The 22,755-nt window shown below is 34.0% G+C and overlaps 1 protein-coding gene across 2 annotated transcripts in view; it reads left to right on the plus strand.

The window, feature by feature from the left end:
* The window catches only part of LOC149802902 (cadherin-87A-like), a 189,389-nt gene that overhangs the window by 60,875 nt on the left and 105,759 nt on the right, over positions 1 to 22,755 (plus strand). For both annotated transcript variants that reach the window (XM_089952397.1, XM_089952398.1), the window contains exons 15-18: positions 2,001 to 2,074; positions 11,293 to 11,563; positions 15,254 to 15,399; positions 19,184 to 19,253. In XM_089952397.1, coding sequence (XP_089808523.1) covers positions 2,001 to 2,074; positions 11,293 to 11,563; positions 15,254 to 15,399; positions 19,184 to 19,253 — 561 coding nt within the window. The remainder of the gene's footprint in view (positions 1 to 2,000; positions 2,075 to 11,292; positions 11,564 to 15,253; positions 15,400 to 19,183; positions 19,254 to 22,755) is intronic.

Below are 22,755 nucleotides of genomic sequence, written 5' to 3' on the forward strand. Positions count from 1 at the left end.
CCTTGTTGGCCTTGTTTGTTTCAGAATCTACATCATTCTACACTTACATGTAGTTTGATACAGATGACATCTACACACAAATAATTGGATTTAACAGAATGACCATCACATAAGTTGACACAGGTATTATCCACCTCCGATATGTATGTGAAAGTGACTTATCACTAGAACAGAAAACTAGCTAACTATTTTGTGTAGGAACTTCAGTGGGGTATGAAAGAGACATCGATTTTGAGAAATTTAAGAAATTGAAATGACTAATGCTGCAACTAGATCCAGTATGGTCATTGATAGGTTCAAATAATAACAAGAAGGAGAGAGTCCCAATAGGACAAGCTATTACAAGTGCTGTCATTGGGGAAAACCTCTCCTTATATCAGATCTTCCTGTGTCATTTTGTGGAAAAATGTTCACTATTTCAAATTCTAACACAAATGATGCTTCTGAATTGAATGTTGTCTCTTTTCAAAGGGAGGAAACCATTTCTAATGAGTCTGGTTTGTATACATGTGCTATTGACATCTATTATCTTTTCTCTGACTTTAGTATGCAAAATTTATCTCTTGTAAAAAGTTATCAAACTCTTATGGTGAGAGGAATATACCCAATATTTAATAGATGCATATTAGGAGTGATTCCGATTATTTTTCAACAAAGATAGACTGGCAATCAGCATTCAGTTTTCAACAATAGTGTATCTCTTAATTGATTGATAACCAATAAACTTTTGTTTAATTGTAGATTTTACTGGCTGCTAAAATATTGTATTAAGTAGTTTTAAAAGTTTACAGTTGATACTAATTAAATTTTCCCATCTGTCCCATTTGATCCATACCAATTCTACTGCTTTGTTTGGGAAGGAAAATAAAGCTATGAGGGGTAGTAAATTTGTTATACTGTTTATTGGCAGGGTGTACAGGATTTTAGCACCCTCCTAACTTCCCATATTTCCTGAGGTGCCTGCCTAAGAAAATACAGAAGTTAGGAGGGTGGTAAAATCTCATATACCCCATCAAACAACAGTATAACTAATACAATTATTGAAAAGAATTAAAAAAATTATGTGCATTCAAACAGAGGTGTTCAGTTTCTGCATATTTTTGATACGTGCCCCTGCAAACCCATGTCAGCTACTTTGTTGTGTATTTGGGAAAGCCATTTGGTGACCATTTCTTTGGTATAATGTAACCAATAATGTGTTAAAAGTGCCATTAAAAATGAATCAATTAACCTAATTTGACCCTTCCATATGCCAGGTTGCTGTGAAGTCTAGCTATTTATTTTGGTCCCAAAAATGGCAGTGCTAATAAAATATAAAAAAAATAAAACCTCTTCCTATCAGACCCTCGTATGAAAAGGCCAGAATATTTGGTCCCTGCAATGTCTGGCCTAGGAAATTATACTTTGTTTGTTCTTGAGTTTCATCTGTAAAGCATAAATGAGATAATAGGTTCCACATTCCCTTTGGCAATAGATGTGTTAAGATCTTATGAGAAAGTTTTGTGTTAATGTTTGTGTTATATAGGATGGAAGGGTGGGATGTTATATGATGACTTAGCTTGCAAGCAAGGCATAGCCAGAATGCTAGATTACACTTTAATAAATTATGTGTTTTACTACCTTGTTTGGAACTAAATGTATTTTTTAAAAATTCTTTCAGGTATTTTATGAACAATGCAAAACACAAACAGTGTTACCAGATTGAATGTTAATCATCAAGACATCAGTCATGACTTTCATAATGCATCAAATGGCATAATGAGTTATGTTCTTGCTATGATCAAGCAATATCATTTCAAACATGTATGGAACATCTGGAACTTGTACTGATGGTTTATATTTATTGAGAGCTATGCTTAGCTTGGGGCAAAATGCTGAAAAACAGCTTTTTTGTATTTTTGCTTAATTTTGCTTAAGATATAAAAAAATATTTAGCTTATTTGCAGCACATTGCAACTTCTAAAACATTTTTCAAATTTTCATGTCATTAATTTTCATAGGCCACTGACAGTGACTCTGGACTGCTTGGTACTGATGGGATACGATATGAACTGGTTGGTCCCGGTACTGACAGGTATATGGTTTTATCATAATTTTATTGATTTGTAATTATTATTTGTCACAAATAAAACATTATGCATGGCAATACACACTGATCATGTACACACAACAAAAAACATGTTAATTGAATAGAGATAGTATTTGGAACTAAATATGTATCTTGCAGAAAGCCATGTAGAAATTTTATGGAAGTCGTTAAGTGCAAGTTGAAAGGCATGTTGACACTTAGGAGTCTAACAATGTTTACTGTCACTGACAATATAAATTCTTTAGTTTTCAATAAATAATCAAAGAGAGTTGTGTAGCCATTACTTCTTTACCTCTACCCAAAAATGAATACTTTGTTGGGTTTATTTCACTAGTGACAGTGTAATGATTTTTTGAAAAAGTGATAATGTTTTTTTTAACTGAGTGCACAGGCTGCAAAACTATTGTTTGCGATATCATTGCCTACTGCCAACCAGTTGTTATTGTGTCACATAGCCCAAAAGGCAGCTGCACTCGCTACATCAACTTTTTGAGGTATATAAATCAAACACTGATGAGATGCTGTGATGACTTGAACCAAAGCATTAGCTGAAACTTTTTCCGCAGATGAGTTACAACAATAACAAAACTGATTATAGGCTAGGGATGACTAGACTACCCAAGTAGATGGGAGGGTATGCCTCCACTTTCCTTCAAGCTGCATTTTCTTCCAGTCTTGTCTTAACTAGAAGTGCATCCCTCTGTGGGATATTGATCTACCAGATAGACTGAGAGCATGTTGAGTTTTAACAAGAGTGCATCACACTCGATCTAGCTTTTCTGAGATGCCAGTCATTAGAAGCAATGTCACTAATATCAACAAAAGGAAACTTGATGACCCAGTTTATGAACCTCACAAAGCTAAGCAATTGCTACTTCCTAATTACATACTCCTTTTTTGCAAAGTAACTTGGAAACTCCTGTAAAAATATGCCAAGTTACAGAAGATAGCTGACTAAATCTAGTGTTGCAGCCTCAGGTGCAAAAAATGATGTCTTGAGATAAGCTTGCACTCAAGGTTTTAAAATTGCCCACAATTTGAGTCTTGGTGGAACAGTTTTATATGTAAAACCTAAAACCAGCCTGACCTTTGCAAACACATTCAACAGAGTACATGAGTATGATGCAGCCTTTCAAAGAACCTGAAAAGTCATCGTCTCATGGGTAAATCATTCGCTGATAAAATACTGAATTGCAATACCTCCAGCTGCTCTATTTTGTTAAAATGCAAACATCCACAATCTTTAAAAGCACTTATACAGACATCAAATGCACTTTCAAGTTGAGAGGTCATTGTACTACACATAACATTATTTACTCACACATGAGGCAAATAATATATAGGTGAGACCAAAAGGTAATTTCAGGTGAGAATAAAGAACACTTAAGATACATCTGCAGAAAGAAGGTAGCAGCAATGATAAGTGTAAATATGGAGGACATTTTGGATACACCAGTAACACACTCTACTCAAGTGATCTGCATCTATATTTTAAATGGGAGTCGATGCATTATATTTTTCTTTTGACATTTGGGTCTTGAGGCTGTGTCTCGAACCATTTTAGCATGTCATATCAGACTGGGAATTGTTTAATGGATGTTTAGTCTTTTGTAATAAGAGATAAATGGATGTAGAAACCTTGTATGGGGCTAATGATGGAGCTTGGGTAGGCAGTCAGAATTCAGAAGGCAGAAGGAAGACCACTTTTTTGATCCATGGAAAGCTGACTTTAATCTGGACATCATTGGACCTAAAAAGGAAGAGGTCACATGTTAGCATTGAATCTTTGAACTTGAAAGAGTATGTTGATTAAGATGCATCTTGCATTGGTGCAACAACTGAGGTGTCAGAGCTGGTTGGTGAAAGAAGAAGATCAAGATCTGTCTGTTGTGGGTGTTCACTGTATCATTGATGGTCTGTGTCTGGCACTGGGCATGGAGCATCATCATAGCACACTGAGACGTTATTTCCAGACATTCACTGTTTATCATTAATGGTCTGGGGCTGATACCAAGCCTCCAGTCATGCTACCATGAGTCTGGTACTAGATAGCGTAACACTAATTACCAGTCATGTTGCCAGTTATACTAAGTAGCGTGAGCCTAGTCAGGGCTGGAACTGTTGTTGCTGTGTGCTGGGCACTGTTTATATCTTGGAGCTAGGATTGAGTATACTGGGAAAAATGATCATTGTTGCCTGTCCTGAAGTCATAGCCTTGGGTTGAGGCTGTGCTAAATTTTGGAGTGCATATTGTCCAGCACCAACCAGTATCTGGTACAGACATCTAGTCCTGGCAATCCTGAGAAATATTACCATAGTCCAGCACTGGTGTTGTTTCTAGTCCAGTTGGTTGGGCTGTTTGAAGCAGCAATGGCAACATCAGATCTGAAGTTCTGTGAGAAGCTGTGATGGTCAAATCTATTGAATTCTTTTCTGAATTGGTAGAAGGCACCAGCAGGAAATTGTCTACTGAGGTGGCTTCATCCACAATACAGACCTGGAAAACTTTTATATTTTCTCACTTGCCTACTTGACCAGTACAAATAAATGTTGCTTGTCCAGCAACAAAATCAACTTGCCCACCCAAAGAATGTTTTTGCATAAAGTAGCTTTTTTTCTAGAAAATTCCTTATATTACCCTCAAATTTTATATATGAGAGGGCCTGTTCCCTGAAGAAATAAAGGATATTATTATTATTATTATTATTGTTGTTGTTGTTGTTATTGTTGTTAACTGGCTAATCACATGTCAGCAATGAATCCTGATAAAACATAATAAACTGTATATGCCTTAGACACATAGACAACTGAATACATTTAGTTGAATTCTAACTTTCTTTATCAGGAATCTTGGGGCCTCATTTTCATTTTATGAAGATTATATATTAAAAATTAAATACCAGCCTCACTGTCACACTTGAAAATTTCATTAACAAATTTTAACAAATATATAAAAATGAAGTAGGAGTTAAAAGTCCAAGACCAGAAGTACAAGGTATTGGGAAGAAGTTTGTTTGCATAATCATGTATATGTCTGTTTTGTTAAATATAGAAAACCCCAGGTAGAAAATGTTTATTATTGTCTACTCTTCATTTATTGAGCCAACCAATTCTCATCTTCAGGCATAGCATTGCCACATTCACTGTCAGAATCATCCATACTTTAAAAGACTGAACGGAAAAGTCGTACTGAAGAAGAGATATAGAAAAAATTAATTTGAATGGCAATTGTGGTGTCACCAACAGTCATATAAATATTTGTTTACATGGTTACTAATTTTGTAATTGCTTAGAGGCCATAAACTAAACCAGTTGTTTTTATGTCTAAACATTGCAGGTTTATTATCAATGTGATCTTGAAATTTATGGTATATGTAATTCTCAGCAGCACAGTCATTTAATGACTATAACAGTTGTTACAGTTAAAAAAGTCTGATTGCAATCACATGAGCTATGACAGAAGTTGCCAAGAACATAAGCGCATACAAATATTTTCAGTAGAAAAGATAAAGCTTGAATGGTTGAAGGTTGAAGTCAGAGTAAAGAGCATTTATTTAACTACTGTAAATAATCGTGTACAAGCATATTCGCATATAAGCCGAGCCCCCCCACTGAATCGGTATCAACACTGAAAAGGGCATGACCCGTTATATGAGCAGACCATAAACTCTGTAACATCACGCAGTAAGTTCTAAATGCATTTATTTAGGCAAACTTATATTAATAAAAATTATTAAAAAGAAATGGTTACACTTGTTTGAAAAGTAATTTATTTAATTTTGTTTTCTTATTGTTTCTACTTAATTTAGATTTGTGTATAACTTGATTGAACGGTGACAAGAATTAAGTTGCTGTAACACTACCTCTCCCTTTTGACTTAATTATTGTTTGTTTATGCATTATATCATTGGACATTTTTTATCAGTGCACAAGTATTTGCGTTTTTATTTTGCCTTGAAATTGCAAATACCTAACTCCTTAAAATGTGTTCCCAGTATGACAACACAACGAGCAACAATACGGTTTGATTCAATGCTCACAATTAGGCAACAGAACATATTTACATAATGGCGCCACCGTATGTACATTGCAGGTTTAAACATGCACTGAATGAAGTACAGTGGAACCCCACTATAACGTGATAATTGGGGTCCACAAAATTGGATCTCGTTAATATCGGGGTCGCGTTAATGCAGGGTTTTACAGTATTTTGCTTTTTTGAGAGAACAACTCATTGGCACATATATGTGTATTCATGTCTAATGTATATGATGAATAGGTATCAACACTGTTTACTATCGTGCCGTCGTGGCATTCAGTTCATCTATAATGCATGTAATTCCATTGAAAAATTACACACAGATTTACAGTATTCAATATTTTTTCCTCAGATCATTGTATCTGAATTCAACGTCTAATATATAGCATGAACAGAGTATCAACACCGTTTACTTGCCATCTGATTTTGTACTGTCGGGACTTGAAATTAATCCATAAAATATGTAATTCCATTGCAAAAATTGCATGCATATTTAAACTATTCAATAATTTTGTCACACATCATTATGTGTCAGAATTCAATGGGAAAAATTAACAGCAAAATTAGGTTTAGAAAGACGAAGCACATGTAGGGTTCATTATGTTCCAGGGTCTATGAATGGTGTCTGTACAAATTTCATACTGCTAAAATTTTCTCGTATGCCTTTCTGTGTACATTATCCATTGCAAATTTCCAATAATTAACGCTTGTACGCCTATTTGTTTCAATGACTACAACAAGAATAATTACCAATCAACACATGCTTTCAGTGTACATATAACTTTTGCTTAAGATTTTGTGAATATCGAAAGAAACATGTGAAAACTACTATACTAATCATGGCGCAAAGTGCAGAGAATGATTTGCGTTTGTGAACATGCTTTTCCATAATGGTAAAATATTTTTTTATAAAAAATAGGAAATTAATAATGAGTTCATAAACAAACATCATACCCATGTAAAACCCGAGAACTAAGTGCACTAGGCCTGCAGTGGTCACGAGTCACTTTTTAAAAAAAATGTAAAGCTGAACACGTGCAATTTCATACCCTTTCAATTTCCAGCTAATAAAGTGGACATTATTTACTGGTCAACTGATCGCATCTAATAACACCGCCAAGCCCAGCAAACATGTTGGTGGCTTTTGTTTTTTGATGTTTATTAAATTGTGAGAATGTTTTATCAACCACCGTATTGTTTGCTGCTTGTTTGTTTATGCAGTTAAAGAAACACATGTTTGAGCAACGATGGTATACAGAATTAATTGAAGACAATCACAAAGACGACTTACTGGCTTTACTCATGGATCAGTAACAAGTAACATTTCCAATAATGTTTATTTTGGCATAACACTTCAAGAATCTGGTAGAATTATTAAATTTCAAAAGCCAAGCCACGATCGTATTATATTCGAATTCATACTCGAACTCTTCCCCAAATTGATAATTCTTTACAAGACAAATACACGTACATGTATTTAAAATTTCAGGAACCACACCACGATCGTATTATATATCATATTATACTCTAATTCATACACGATCTCTTCCCAAAATGTTATTTTTGTTGGTGTGCAAAGTGCAGAGAACGAATTGCGTTTGTGAACTTGTGTTACCAACACAGTAAAATGTTTTATAAAAAAATAGGAAATTAATAACGAGTTCATAAGTAAACCCCATACACATGTAAAACCTGAGAACTATGTGCAGTAGACCTGCAGTGGTCAGAAGTCACTTTTTTAAAAAAAAATTTTTAAAGTTGAACGCATGTACAATTTCATACCATTTCAGTTTCAAGTGAATAAAGCGGACATTATTTACTGGTAACATGTCTGATAATGTTTATTTCGGCATAACACTTCAAGAACCTGGTGATATTGTTAAATTTTAGAAGCTAGGCCACAATCATATTATATTAAAATTCATACCCGAACTCTTCCCCAAAATGATAATAAACGTTTTACACAGTATTTCTCATACTTAAAAAAAGAAAAAAATTCCCAGTACGAGAAATATACATATGCATGTATTTAAAATTTCAGGAACCACACCACAATCATATTCAATTCGAATTCATACGTGATCTCTTCCCCATAATGATAATAAAATTTTTACTCACTATTTCATGTACTTGGAACAGCAAATATTTGTTCATGTGCATATGAACATATGAAATTTTGGGAGCCATGCCACGACCGCATTATATCTGAATTTGCGTTATAGCGGGGCATGTTATAGCGGGCTTGCACTGTACATCCCTTGGAGTCGAATAATGGGCACCACTGCACTTAACTTTAATGATATCTCCAAAATACAATAAAGAAGTTTCAGAAATAATGCTTTGAAAATTATGCTAATGCTGTAAAAGCTGATTTGTAGTTTGCTTTGATGTAAGCGACCTTATACTATACCTGTCAACTCTCACACGGGGAGGAAAAAACTCCCGATTTTTAGGGTCGTTCCAAGCCTACCTCCTGATTTCATAATATTTCCCTATTTTTTGCAGAGAACTCTCAATTACATTATGCCTTCAATTTTCATTTATCCTTAAAAAGAAAAGTCCTACAAAAATATATCGTATGCAATCCATGGAAGCCATGTTCTGTTGTATCACCTGTGAATATTGTGGTGATGAAATAATTACTTTACTAGAAAGAATTCTCTTCTTCAGTAAATAAAATGTTAAGTTTAAACATTACTCACGTAAATTTAGGATTTTTTTACCTCAACAAAAATAAACAAATTAGAAAATAAACCAGAACAAAAAATAAACCACAACAATAAAACTGGCGACAATTAATTTCAATCCCAAGAATGAACACTATGAATGTTGTAACTCCATAAGTTATAGTGCCATTCCTGCCAAAGAAACTTACACGAGTCAACACCTGGTATTTTTATACCATATATAACAACATTTATTGCCATCGTTAAATTAAAAGAAGGAATGAAAATACATAACATGCAGCATACGTGTCCTGAAAAGACTAATTCAGACTACATATGTTTATAGTAAACGATACTAAATGCCTTACGAGTTGACAGTAAGGAAGAAAGGTCAGATATACAATGAGGGGAAAATAGTTGTCACGTGTACGGTACTGTGAGGCTGCTTATTTAGGTACCTTTTGGTTCACCAAAATTGGAAATCCTTTATTTGCCAATCAATTGTTGATGCTTGCATAACACACAGCAGTGTCGAACGTGGTTTCTTTGAATTATGGAGGAGGGTCAGTTGTTTTCAAAAAATAGTTGCATTGATAAGCAGGATTAACTTTAATTAGTCGCTCTGGCTTTGTTGCTTGTTTATTTAAGACCACCTGAATATGAAAATAGGGCATGTCCTGGGGTGAAATAAGGGTCATCACAGGGAAAAGCAGCACATCCTTAGGGAATTTCACACGTATTAGACCCATAAGATCGGTCAGTATGTAGTCTCCCTACTAGGCTTTTGAAAAGTTTACAGCTATGCCTTACACCTCGTTTTACAAAACTACAGTAATTGTGTTAGTATTATGGAATGAAAGGCAATTACACATCAATGTACTGGTATAGTTGCTGGTCAGAATTCCCACTTAACACAAGCCAGTTTCAGGGTTTTAGTGATTGCTGTTGGAAAACGAAATACAAATCAGGCCAACTATCAACAAAGGAGATGCCGAAACATCAAACTTTCCATTGTGTGGAAAGTTATGATGCTGTCCAGCCAAAATACAGAACTAAAGTAGATTGCTAATGATTAATTGATTATAATGAGAATTTTAGCCTTTATTATTTCCACTCATCGTGAACATGTAAGTTATGCTGGTTATGTGCCTTGTACAATTAAACATGCATACCTTTTCATAAATATTACCTCAATTTGTAGGATCACTTATATCATTGAAAATGAGTAACGTGTGAGCGTGTGATTCAGCGTAAATGAAACAGCTATTAAGGACTAGTTGAAATGTTATCTGGAAGACTCTGCATCTAATATGTTTGGGAATAAATAAGGATTTAAGTGATGCTATGCACGCTTTGCACTGTGTAAGCACTGTACATTATAGTTCAGTCTGTTCTCCCGGGTAAACTCAACCAGCCCACGATTTTTGAAGTCTGTATTTACCTTTATTTAATTTCTTGTTGGAGAAATCAGAAAATATGCACATGCAAAATAATAATATAATCAATCATTGTAATAAGTGTCAGGGCACCAAATTGTTTTTTTTATATGCATATGTCTTAGGACACGGAAAAAATTATTTTTTTCGTGTCCAAAGATTTATAGCTAATACAATAGTCAACAAAAAGACATAAAAGCTGTCAAGTTTAGACAATAGCCCACGGATAAGCTGACCCCTCTTCTTCCAAGGCTTTATTTTTTCCTAAATTATTTGGCTTATACATTAAGTATATATGGTTGTTTTTTTAAACTTTTTAAAGCTTGATTGGTTGAAGGTTGAAGTCAGAGTAAAGAGCATTTATTTGGCTAGTGTTTTTAACTTTTATTTCCAGAGCAAAACTAAACTTTAAGATATTGCTTTGAAATTTGGTATTGTTGTTGAACTATTGGTGTAGATATGTATTTGAAAATTCACAATTCTTCATTGTCATTATTATGGTTTTGGCCTATTTTTCAGTTCATCTGTCTTTCCATCTTTCAGGCTCTCATTTCTAAGGCAGAACTCCAAAAATTGTTTAAGACTTATCTAAGAAATTTGATAGACATAAAGAACTAGTGGTGTAGACATACCTTTTACTACTTTACATTTTGTACTATTTTATGTTTGTGTGTTGATCCATGCATCATTCACACTGTCATTGTGGAAAAACTCCAAACCATTTAATATATCCCTGTGATACTTTATCAGACTTATAATCTAGCTTTTCCTATACTTTGTAAATATATTCGATTTTTGGTCAGTGACAAATATTTCTGTCTACTGACATACATTTTGGTGGGGAAGGGGATATGGTGGTCTCTCTGATCTTTTTCTTTTGCAATTGTGCACACCTCAAAAATTTGTCAGGAGGGTAATACTAGTATTCTGTTATTTTTAAGAAGTTTATTTTTGTATAGTAAAGGAACACAGTTTCACATTTTTAACAGCATCAGTAGCCTTTGTGATGCATATAATCATTGTAGGAATAGATGCTCACATAGTTACCATTTTGTACTTCAGATTTCAGATCAATGCAATCACTGGAGCTGTGACAGTGAAATCATGTTTCGAACCCAGTGCTGTTGTAGGTTGTTTGGACTATGAGACTGTTTCTAGCTACCAGTTCACAGTCATAGCTCGTGACGATGGTGGAAATGGGATACCAGTTCCTGTGGATTTAAAAATCAATATCATCGATGAAAATGACAATGCACCTGTATTTGGACCTAAATCATATTCATCCTACATAAAGGAAGGAGACCTCGTTCCATCTCCAACTGTTGTTGTCAGGGTAAGGCCAAAACCACCTGGCAAAAAAATGTTTTTCACAGTAATCATTTATGATGAAATCATCTTGTATAATTATTGTATATGTCAAGTCCAACTGCAAACAACATGGACACTGATCTGCCTTCTCATGTGCTGGCAGATTGTGGTCCATGTTGTATGTTCCACTGATGACTCCAGACAATCTGCATAGACCCAGATATGTTGGTACATTATGCAATGGCAGATGTGATCTGTGTAGTTGGAATTGACTTACAAGCGAGTACTCATAATATATATTTATTTGTCCACCTGACTTTAGTTTCTGAGGATTACTTTACCAAGGATTTTTTTATTTGAACCAGATTTGGCATGCAGCTATATATTAGTGAGACCTTGAATGAGTTGTTTCCAAGATTTCCACAGCATTATCAAAAAGTTTTGGGCCTTGATTTCCCATTCTCCTTTCTTTGCTTCTGCAGCTAAATTTTTGGATAGAAACTAAATTTGACATGAAGGTATACATTAATAAGACCTTGAATTGGTTGATTTCCGACATTCAACAACTTCATGTACAGAGTTTTACCCCTTATTCTCTGTCCTGACTTTGTTTTTCGCAGAATTACTTTAAGTATTGATTTCAACTAACTTTGACCTGAATTTTTATTGAGACGAGACCTTGAATCAGTTTGAAGTCCAGCATTCCTCAACATTATTTTGAAGAGTTCAAAGCCCTAATTGCCAATCCTCCTTACCTAATTATCTGCTGCATAACTTATCAGCTTAAAGGATTGTTGTATTTGAACCATATTTATAATCATATTTATCATGCAATTATATAATATGCATATGAGATTTGAATGATTTGAAATTCAGTCTTCCATGTCGTCTTTTAGAGGAGTTATGGGCCCTGAATGCACATCTTTCCTGACGTTGGTTTTCAAACAACAATTCCTCTGTTTAAGGCTTGCCAAGTAAATTGTAGTGAGTGTGGTCAGTTGTGATGCTATTAATTACCTATGAGATTGTATAGTAATATAATTATATTTTAATTAAGCAACCTTTAGTAACTGTCAAACAAATTGTAATTATACCTTATAAAAAGTGAAGGAGGACATTTGCAATATATTTTTTCATCCGGTTTATTTTTTAAATGTAGTTTCTTGTGTTAATTCTCAATTTTAAATTTTCTTTGAGTTCTTACTTCCTAGAAACCGTGAATTTAAAGTCCTGTGGAAAAATTGTCTATTTGTCAAGTCATTAGAACCACTTTCAAAGCATCATTTTTCTTCATATATAAGTTGTGTAACTTAAACTCTCTCAATCTCTCCAGTGGCCTTAGGTTTTAGTACATTTTGTCAGACTCTACTTTTTTTATTGGCCTGCTATTTTCAATTTTATGTTGAAAAGTGATCACACAATGCATGAACTGCCATAGAGCAGCAAATTTAAATGTGGTTTCTTGTGGCGCTGCCATCTTGGGTGGTCAAAGGTGCATGCCTTTGCAGATTAGTGACGTCCCACCTCTGTCCTCATGGATTAAAGTCTCAGCTTAGCCATTGTGGGTATGAGAGAAAACTTAGCTTCGCATGGGTTGGTGGTTCTTCCTGGAGTTACTTGGCTTCTTTCACAAAATATACTGGCTGCCATTTGTAACCTGTCATGTGCAGAAAAATGGTTTTAAAACATCAACAAAAAAACTTTTGATATGGAGCTAGATGTTAAGAAGTTAGAAGCAGCCCAGGCTAAAGAGAGTGCTAGTATGTATTTAATAGCAAGCATTTGCTCAAGTTTCTGAAAATATGTAAAGGAAGGTTTTAGATTTTCAGTAATTACATAAACATTATACTGCTTTTCTCATTAAAATTTCTCCCTTTTCCTCTACTTTTCCCTAATTTTCCCTACTTTTTTTATACAGAAAAAGCATCTTTACTTTGTTACTTTTTCACAAAGGGTTGATGGAAAGATTGATATTAATGAAAGAGACTAGGAGGCAATTATTGTTATACTCATTAGATTGGTAAGGTTTTGGCAGACAAATGCACAGTCTGATATTCAAACAATAAATTGTCATACTTATAACTTTTACTGTTATTCATGCAATCATTGATTGACAGAAATTGAAGTAATTTAGTTTTTATACTCTAAAACATTTGCTTGTGTTTGGATGACACACCATCGAGTTCGTATGACACTGGTAATGTTATAATAATGCATTGATAACCACTGGAAAAGGCAGAGAATGTTACAGTTGTCTAGAACCCCTTCCCTGTCAGAGACATTTTGATCACAAATTTAAGTACCATTGACAGTGCAATTTTCTGCACAATGATTATAGATTTAATTGCTTAAAGAAAGTGCAATTTTGTAAATAGTCGAGTTTATCAGAATTGCAAATTGTATATGTTTCACATGAATTGGATAGCATTTTTAAGATGCATGTAAGAAAAATTTGTTTCTTTCTTCTCTTATTGGCATAAATAGAGATTTTCCTGCCAGAACAGCCATGTGGAAAATCATTTTCCTTCATAGCATAACAGCGTATTAAGATTTCATTTGTACATTGCCACTGTACTATTTTTTATGATGTCATCACATTCATGATATTACAATATCTGCACTTTTTCTCATGGTTTAATTTCAGAACTTTGGTTATAAATCTGTATCCTAACCACATCCAAGTGTACACTGAAATACTTAGTTTAAACCTCATTTTGTATGTGAATTAATGCTTTTGAATTGCACCGAAAACTGCATTTACCTAAATATCTTTATGTTCAATGTAGAAAATTGTTTCTGCCCTGCTAAATTTTTATTATATAAACATACTTTGTTCTTTCATTGCTTAAACTGTACCAACTAGGCAATATTTTTGTAAAAATCCTACATTTTTTGACCGTAGAATGTGAGAAATAATATTCAACCAAGGCCAGGGTCATCATTATGGTACAATTGTTTCTCAGTTGGTTGGCATGTCATGCAACACAGTCATAGTTGGATTTTCAAGGACAAGGTCATGGGTAAATTTTCCCCCCATTTCTTCTGCACATTTATCTCCCCTGAGATAAAATCATGAAATGTGGTTACCTTTCATGTATGTCCAGTAAGTTGACAACCCTTTCACAATGGTCACTCTGATTTTAGCATTGATACTTTGAAAGACTGTAGACAAAAATTTGCTGAAATCACTTTCTCTTTTTGTGCCCAAGTTGGTTGAAAATGAGACATTCTGCTTACTTGTGCATCATTTTCATCCAAAGATTTGTAAAGGTTTTGGTTAAATATTTTTCATGTGAGTCAAAGCTCAGTATACAGGCCCTAGCTTCCTTGTTTCTGTTAAAAGGAAGTTGGACATTTTGGGATGATGAAATTTTTTATCTTAATTCATTAAAACCAGGTAAGGGGCCCCAAGTGGCCGAATGTCTCAAGCGCTCTCCATTATGGATCACTGCCATCTCACCTCTGTCTGCGTGGGTTTGAGTCTCGGATTCGGCTAATGTGGGTATGTGAGAAAGCTTGCCAGTAGCTTCTTGTGGGTCATTGGTTCTTCCCGGGGTTTTCCTGGGTTCTTCTTCCACCATTAATACTGGTCGCCGTGTATGGCCTATCGTGTGCTGAAAAATGGCGTTAAACCCTACAACAACAACAACAACATAAAACCAGGTAATCATTGCAGAAAATGTTATTTCACTGCAAATATAAATTTCTCATACAGGCAACTGATCGAGATAAAGTTGGGGGACCACTTTCATTTACGTTTGTAGCGGAAGATGTCCCAGGCTTGTGGATGATTGACAGATTTGGAAATATAACTGCCTCACGACCAATTAAATATCAAGATACATTGCAAATGAAAGGCTTGTAAGTATTGTTCTTTGTTGATCCAGCATTCACATGATATGTATCTAGTAATTATTCTTCTTTGTTGATCCAGCATTCACATGATATGTATCTAGTGATTATTCTTCTTTGTTGATCCAGCATTCACATGATATGTATCTAGTGATTATTGTTCTTTGTTGATCCAGCATTCACATGATACGTATCTAGTGATTATTCTTCTTTGTTGATCCAGTTTTCACATGATATGTATCTAGTGATTATTGTTTTTTTTTGATCCAGTATTCACATGATATGTATCTAGTGATTATTCTTCTTTGTTGATCCAGCATTTACATGATATGTATCTAGTAATTATTCTTCTTTGTTGATCCAGCATTCACATGATATGTATCTAATGATTATTCTTCTCTGTTGATCCAGCATTCACATGATATGTATCTAGTGATTATTGTTCTTTGTTGATCCAGCATTCACATGATATGTATCTAGTGATAATTCTTCTTTGTTGATCCAGTATTCACATGATATGTATCTAGTGATTATTGGTTTTTTTTTTTATCCAGTATTCACATGATATGTATCTAGTGATTATTGGTTTATTTTGATCGGGTAGTCACATGATATTCACATGATATGTATCAAGTGATTATTCTTCTTTGTTGATCCAGCATTCACACATGTATCTAGTGATTATTGGGTTTTTTTGATCCAGCATTCACATGATATGTATCTAGCGATTATTGTTTTTTTTTTTGGCATGCAATCACATAATTTTTCAACTTGTGTTCAGATGCCATTTTTCCAGTAGGTAGTAATGATTTGTCATGTTCACTGTTTTTTCTTTCTTTCTTTAAAGGTTTTTTTATAAATGGTGCACTTGTGAAGATTATTCTGTAAGATCAGTTAAAAAGTAGCATTATCATTATTACCATTAATGACAACATATCAGTCATTATAACTTGGAAGATCTGGATTTTTGCTTCAATAAAATACTGTTTCATTGTTTTCTCCATGATATACTATTGTATGAATCCCACCCCACACCAGTTGAAAGAACCCCGCCTTTAAAAATGAATGATCAAAAATATATTGTGCACAGTCAGTTTGCCTTGAGTGTATTGAAACCTGTAATGTTCATTAATATTAGCAAAGCTTAGACTAATCATGTAAGCATTTGACTTCTAGATCAGCTGCCAAAGGTGATTATGCACTTAGTGACCTTTTGTAGTTTAGCAATGTGATACTTTTATTGATTATCCGGTTATTAAATGTGTACAGTAAAATTTGTCTTGAGCAACCTCTGCTATGATGGTCACCTGTCGTTTACAACCACAATCATAATGTGTGGATTTATTTTTTTTATTTAAATGTAAAGTTGTTAGTGACCATCTGCAGAACATGACCAGCAACCATGATTTTTAGACAAAATGTGTTTAGACACTGCTTTAAAGAACCACATTGCATAAACATATAAACACCCCTGACCTTTATGTAATCTTTTGTTAACCATTACCCCTTGAAAAGTAAAATCTATTATAAACAAAAATGATCAAAATAAAGAAATTAGGCTGGTTAATGCTTTCCTACATTTTTTCAGGCCATGTGGGTAGTGTCATTATTATTGACTGTAAACCAGACTGTAGTACATCATCTTTGCTAGCCAAGGTTCCAGTGTGATAAACCTATCTACACCTAAGCATATTGAGCAGATATTTCTGTGCTTAGGGCCTGGGAATTTCATTGGATGTGGCGGCAAGCCACCATGTCCAATTAAAATTAAGTTGTTCAAATTTGAAAACTATTCCAACATGATCAAGACAAAGTGAGCACACAACTTGAATGGACTGATAAATAAGCAATTTTCAGTGCTGGTTTGTGTTTGCACAAAAACCTTTCACTCAAATACACCTGTGATGACTTCTGTCTGGTACATAGGCATACTTTTGATGTTAAACTTCCAAAGTATCCTTTTTAGATAAATTACCCCCAGCATTTTTGGCCGATGTACAATGCATTATGCTGTTGGTTAGTTGGCATTACATACTAAGGAAGGCAACTCATGGAATCCAAGAGATGTCGCTAGGACAAAACACCAATATATCTGTTCGATCTGCCAAGGTATAGATAAGGTTATCTTATTGTAACTCTGGCTAGCGAAGATCGAAGTACATGTTACTGCCATTATAGTGCTGAAATCATGTGAATACCCATTGTGATTAACCATTATTTCTTAAAAGGGAATAATCATGGATGTACATTGTCATTTAAAAGTTTTGTATTGTTTCATTATCTTTTGTGAAAACCTGCCCAAGGCCGATAAAGTCATAATAAAAAATCGTTTTAATCAGCTTTTAAGAGTATTATTTAAGAACATCATTTGTCTCTTCAGTTAATCAATAATGAGGTTTTTGTCTTTAATACTAGTATGTGATATTTGTTTCTGGATTTGATTGTCATTGTTTTTATAGGGTCATGTTATTTGTTGCTTGTTTATGTTAAAGTGTTGTTATAACCCATTTACCAAGCCATCATCAGTTCACCTTAGCGTAGCCAGTTATAAATTTATAGAGATAATATGTTTATGTCATCAGTAGTTAAGGCCATTGGCTGTTGTCTCTAAATATGTTTTTTTCTAGATGAGTTAGTTATGTCTTTTGACTTCATTTATTGGTATATATGTGTGTATATATATATCTGCAATTAACTTTTTTAATTTATAAAAATAAATTATTAACAGCGATTGCAATTTTAAAGAAATGCTAATTTTAGTAGACAGGCAACCTAATGTACATTGCAACGTGCATTGTTGTAACACTGTGGATCACAGAGATAAAATTACACGTCGGTACTTTTGTATTATATATATATATTGCATGATACCAGCTGCTTTAACCAGATCATCAAAATAAAGGTATGAAACTACAAGGACAAAATTTGCTGACTCTGCTGCCTTTACATCCAAGGGCTTTGCACCTGCAGATAACTTAAGAGATATTACTCAGAAATTAGATTTGGCTGATGAAAAAGGCAAAATAAATCAAATCGAAATATTTATTGCATCAAAAACACAGAGTTTATACAGCAAAACACACAATATAATACAGTAGAAGACAAGATACAGCAATTACACTGATTACATTGAAACAGAACTAAATGATTAAAACATGAATTTCACCTTACAAGACATCATTCACTGGCATTTATTTTATTTATTGTTGCCACCAGTTATTTTTGTTCATTGGAAAAATAATTGTCCAAGAATATGTAACAAAATATGTCATTTCTTATTAAAATTTGCAATTTTCTTGATGTTGATTATAAATTTCCAGGCATTAACGGCCATTTTCAGCAATAAGCAAGTAACATATCAAGGTTTCATTTAACAATTCTGATTGTGATTTTCTTTATGTTCAACAAATAGGGATCATTTTGTTTCAGTATTTTCTATAAAAATGGGATCCATGCCCAAGTCTGCATTATTAGCAGGTTCACAACCTATTTTAAGTATCAGTTATCAAGGGAGAGGTGTATATGAAAGAAATATTAAGAAAATAGATTCATATAGAGTTTTTCTGAGCAGTTCTATATTTGGTATGTCCATTATTGTAGGTTTCACTTTATGCTGTTCATTTAAAGAACCATTGCTTGCTTATCCTGGATCTTTTTACAGATGTTAAGGGAATGCTATCATGCATGCTGAAATCTTTTCATTTTTATCTCTCATTCTTTAGTTTACTGATCTTATTTTGATTGATTGATTGAATGACAATGGTATTAATCAGTGTTGCTTATTTTGATTTAGTTTCCTGATGACAGTCCAAGTCACAGATGGAAAATTTACTGATTTTGCCTCAGTCCGAATTGATGTCCTGGTAAGAATTTAAATATTTGCATCAATCTTAGTGATTTTCTTACTGTGAGGCAAACTCTTTTACAGTTGATCTCACTCATGTCCATGCTTTTCAAATGTAATATTATACTGATGATAAATTTTTTTCTGCTAAATTGTTCCATTGGCACATTTTGGTTGGCGTGATTATTTTGCCCGAGAATGATGAAATGTAGCTCATTGCGATGCTGCAAAAGCATGCACCATTAAAACATGAATTCAGATACAACATGATTGTGGTGTGGCTCCTGAAATTTCATTTGCATGTATTTTACTCGTACATGAAAAATATTTTTTCTTCTTAAAAGTAGGAAAACTAACATTTAAAACATTTACAGTGTAACCTGCAGTAACACAGTAGTTGGGAGCCATAGAACCCAAATGTGTTTTTAGACTGAACTGAGTTATAAGCAGCTAGGTCAGTTAGCTGAAGAAAATGATGCATGTACCCAAAAAAATTGCAAGGGGGGAGATAACAAATGCGGATGCAAAAATACATGCTTCATTGGCACAGTTACAGTCTTAAATTGATGCAAAAAGGAATCTTTCACGGCAAAGTAAATGTGTTCCAGTCTCTTTGAAAAATTAAACAATCCGTACTGACTTCCTTTGAAGAAAGGTACTTTGTCTTTATTTTAGATTGTAGTTGGCTTTCTTTGATGAAGGTTGCATGTGTTATTAAAGTCCCCACTAAAGGACAACTTTGGAGAACCAAAGAAATGCCAGTTTTCTGTTGTGGCGGCAACATCAAATAATTGTATTGGATGATTGAGACTGATTTTTTTCTCCATTTGCTTTGTAAGTTTTCATAACAATCGGTGCTTCAAAGGTAATCTGATTTCTTTGAAATTTCAGCAAACTATTTTATCTGGATACATTTTTAAAAAAGGAATTGGTCATCATTTCATAGGTACTGTTCCTCCCTACCTACTGAATAGACCAACAAGTAAGATCTTCTTCGTTTTTTTTATTAAAAATTTTTTGAATACATTTGTGGTAGAGGAGTGATGCTGCCTTCCCCACATGCATAAACTCTTTTTTAAAAATGTCAACGGATGATAGAGATGCACGTGTTCTGGTCTGATGGCAGGGATTACTACAGAAAATGTGAGTGTTCTTAAAGATTTAATTCTGAGTGAAAAGAAGAGGAAATTTACAATTTACTTACCACTCACATACAAATGTCAGTATCTCTAAATATATTAATTACTAGCGAGCTGCCAAAAATGCCTCGTCAGGTTGATCTCCACTTCTAGAAATGTCAAAAAAAATAAGCAGATATCTCAAAATACAGTACTCATTTTAGATGTCTACATAAGCAAATTATGATATAACAATGCACTGTTAAGATGGTTTGTCAATATGGACAAATAATTTGTTTATTTAACAATAGCTTAATTTCAGTGCATTTTATATCAAGTTTGCAGCTTCCTTTCATAGGGCCTCTGAATTTTTTCACTCCAAACCAATGGTTGTATATACAAGTTTAAACAGCCAGCAATGTCACCAATAAAAAAAATTGCCACATGGTATATTTTGCTGCCAATAAGGAATAATGATCACAATTTGCAGCACTGGCAAAGCCCTGCTCGATCCATGAATAAACTGTTTGCACGTTATTTTTCGTACTTTTAAGAACAAAAAACTTTTTGTGAATGAGAAAAATATACATATCCAATTTCAGGAGCCATGCCATGATTGTCTTGTATTATTCATATGCGATCTCTTCCCCAAGACGATAATAAACTTTTTACGTTTTTTTGCATACAAGAAAAATGCATGTATGTGAAATTTTATGAGCCATGCAACAACCATGTTATATCCGAGTTCATGTTATAATGGAGCATGCTATAGCGGGGTCACACTGTACTATCATTTTTGAGAAAAGAGATTGTGTATGAATTATTTCATATACATGAATTTTACTCCTACATGAAAGAAAATTTTTTTCTTCTAAAAGGTATGAAAAATAGTGTGTAAAATGTTTATTCAGGGATTGTGCTGGGCTTTGACAATGTCACAAATTGCTAAAAAAAAATTCCTTTATTGGTGACAAAATGTATCTGGCTAAAAATAATTTGTGCCAACATTGTTGGCTGTTTAAACTTGTATATACAATCTTGGGTTTGGAGTTGAGAAATTCAAATGCACCATGAAGAGAAAAATGTGCTGGAATCTATCTGTTGTTACATAAATCCTTTGTTCATATTGACAAACCATCTTAATAGTGCATTATATCATAATCTGCTTATGTTGACATCTGGCCTGAGTACAGTATACTACTGCCAAACTAGCTACAATCAACCAACCTTTGAAGGTACGAACAGGGATGACTACAGTTGACCAAACAGCAGCACAACAGCTGTTTGTTTTAAAAAGGTACCCAGAAAAATAGTTTTGCTGAAACTTCAAAGAAAACTGATTACATGTGAAGCATTTCATTAGATTACATTGAAGCATTGATCATTCTGTATAAATATTAATCTAGTGGACAAAAACTTCGGTCTCAATCATTGTTCTACAGTTATTTGATTTTGCCACCAGAATAACAAATAGGCTTTTGTTTGGTCCTCCAAATTTGTTCTTTAGCAGTGACTTCAGTAATACATGCACCCTTCACCAAAGCAAGCCAACTACAATCTTCAATAAAAATAAAGTACCTTTCATCAAAGGATGTCAGCAACAAACAAATAAAAACAATAGAATCTTACAGATTGTTGCATTTTCCATTTAATCAAAAGCACATATATTTGCGCCCACTTTTATTACCCATCCATACAAAGCCAACTTTTTTTGGTCATTACATCATTTTCTTCAGCTAACTGACATGGTTACAACACAGTTTGGTCCATAACACAGTTGAGTTCTATTGACCCCAACCATTGTGTTATAGTGGGGTCACGCTGCATCAATGTTTTGGTGGTAATGGTGGTTTCGTCTATGTAATATTTCTGTAATAATGTTTTTGAAAGTCGATATCAGTGGCTGCACAGGTACTAAGAGGCCAAAATTGGCAACCAGTATCACAGGCCAGTAGCTGTTAAAATCTGTCTCTTGATTGGTTCTTCAGTGACATCTTTCACACAACAGTGATGTCATTCCTATAATGGGTAGTCTGGAAATTCCCCTTCAGTGTCAGTACTTGGTTGGTAGTTTCACATCAGTATGGTGTATGATTGGTGAAAAGTACTGTCAAACCTGACACTAGAAGCGATTCATGGGAAAAGGCAAAAGTGGCCATTGCACACAGGTACTCCTTTTATTACTGATGCATCAAATAACAACCTCTTAACTGAATCTCTGAAGACAGGGCTCACCCATTTAAATAAAGACAACAGTTAAGGCTATAACAGGTTTCTTACACAATGCCAGCCCTGCCATTGCACTTTATGATCAGAAATGATCTTCATGACTTTATCTTGATATGGTGACCATCAGGAACATTGATGGATAATATTTTGCATCATAGCTATGATAATTTTTCT

This window comes from Sinohyriopsis cumingii, chromosome 3 (assembly GCF_028554795.1).
Source record: "Sinohyriopsis cumingii isolate HCF-2022 chromosome 3, ASM2855479v2, whole genome shotgun sequence".
Taxonomy (NCBI): Eukaryota; Metazoa; Mollusca; class Bivalvia; order Unionida; family Unionidae; genus Sinohyriopsis; species Sinohyriopsis cumingii.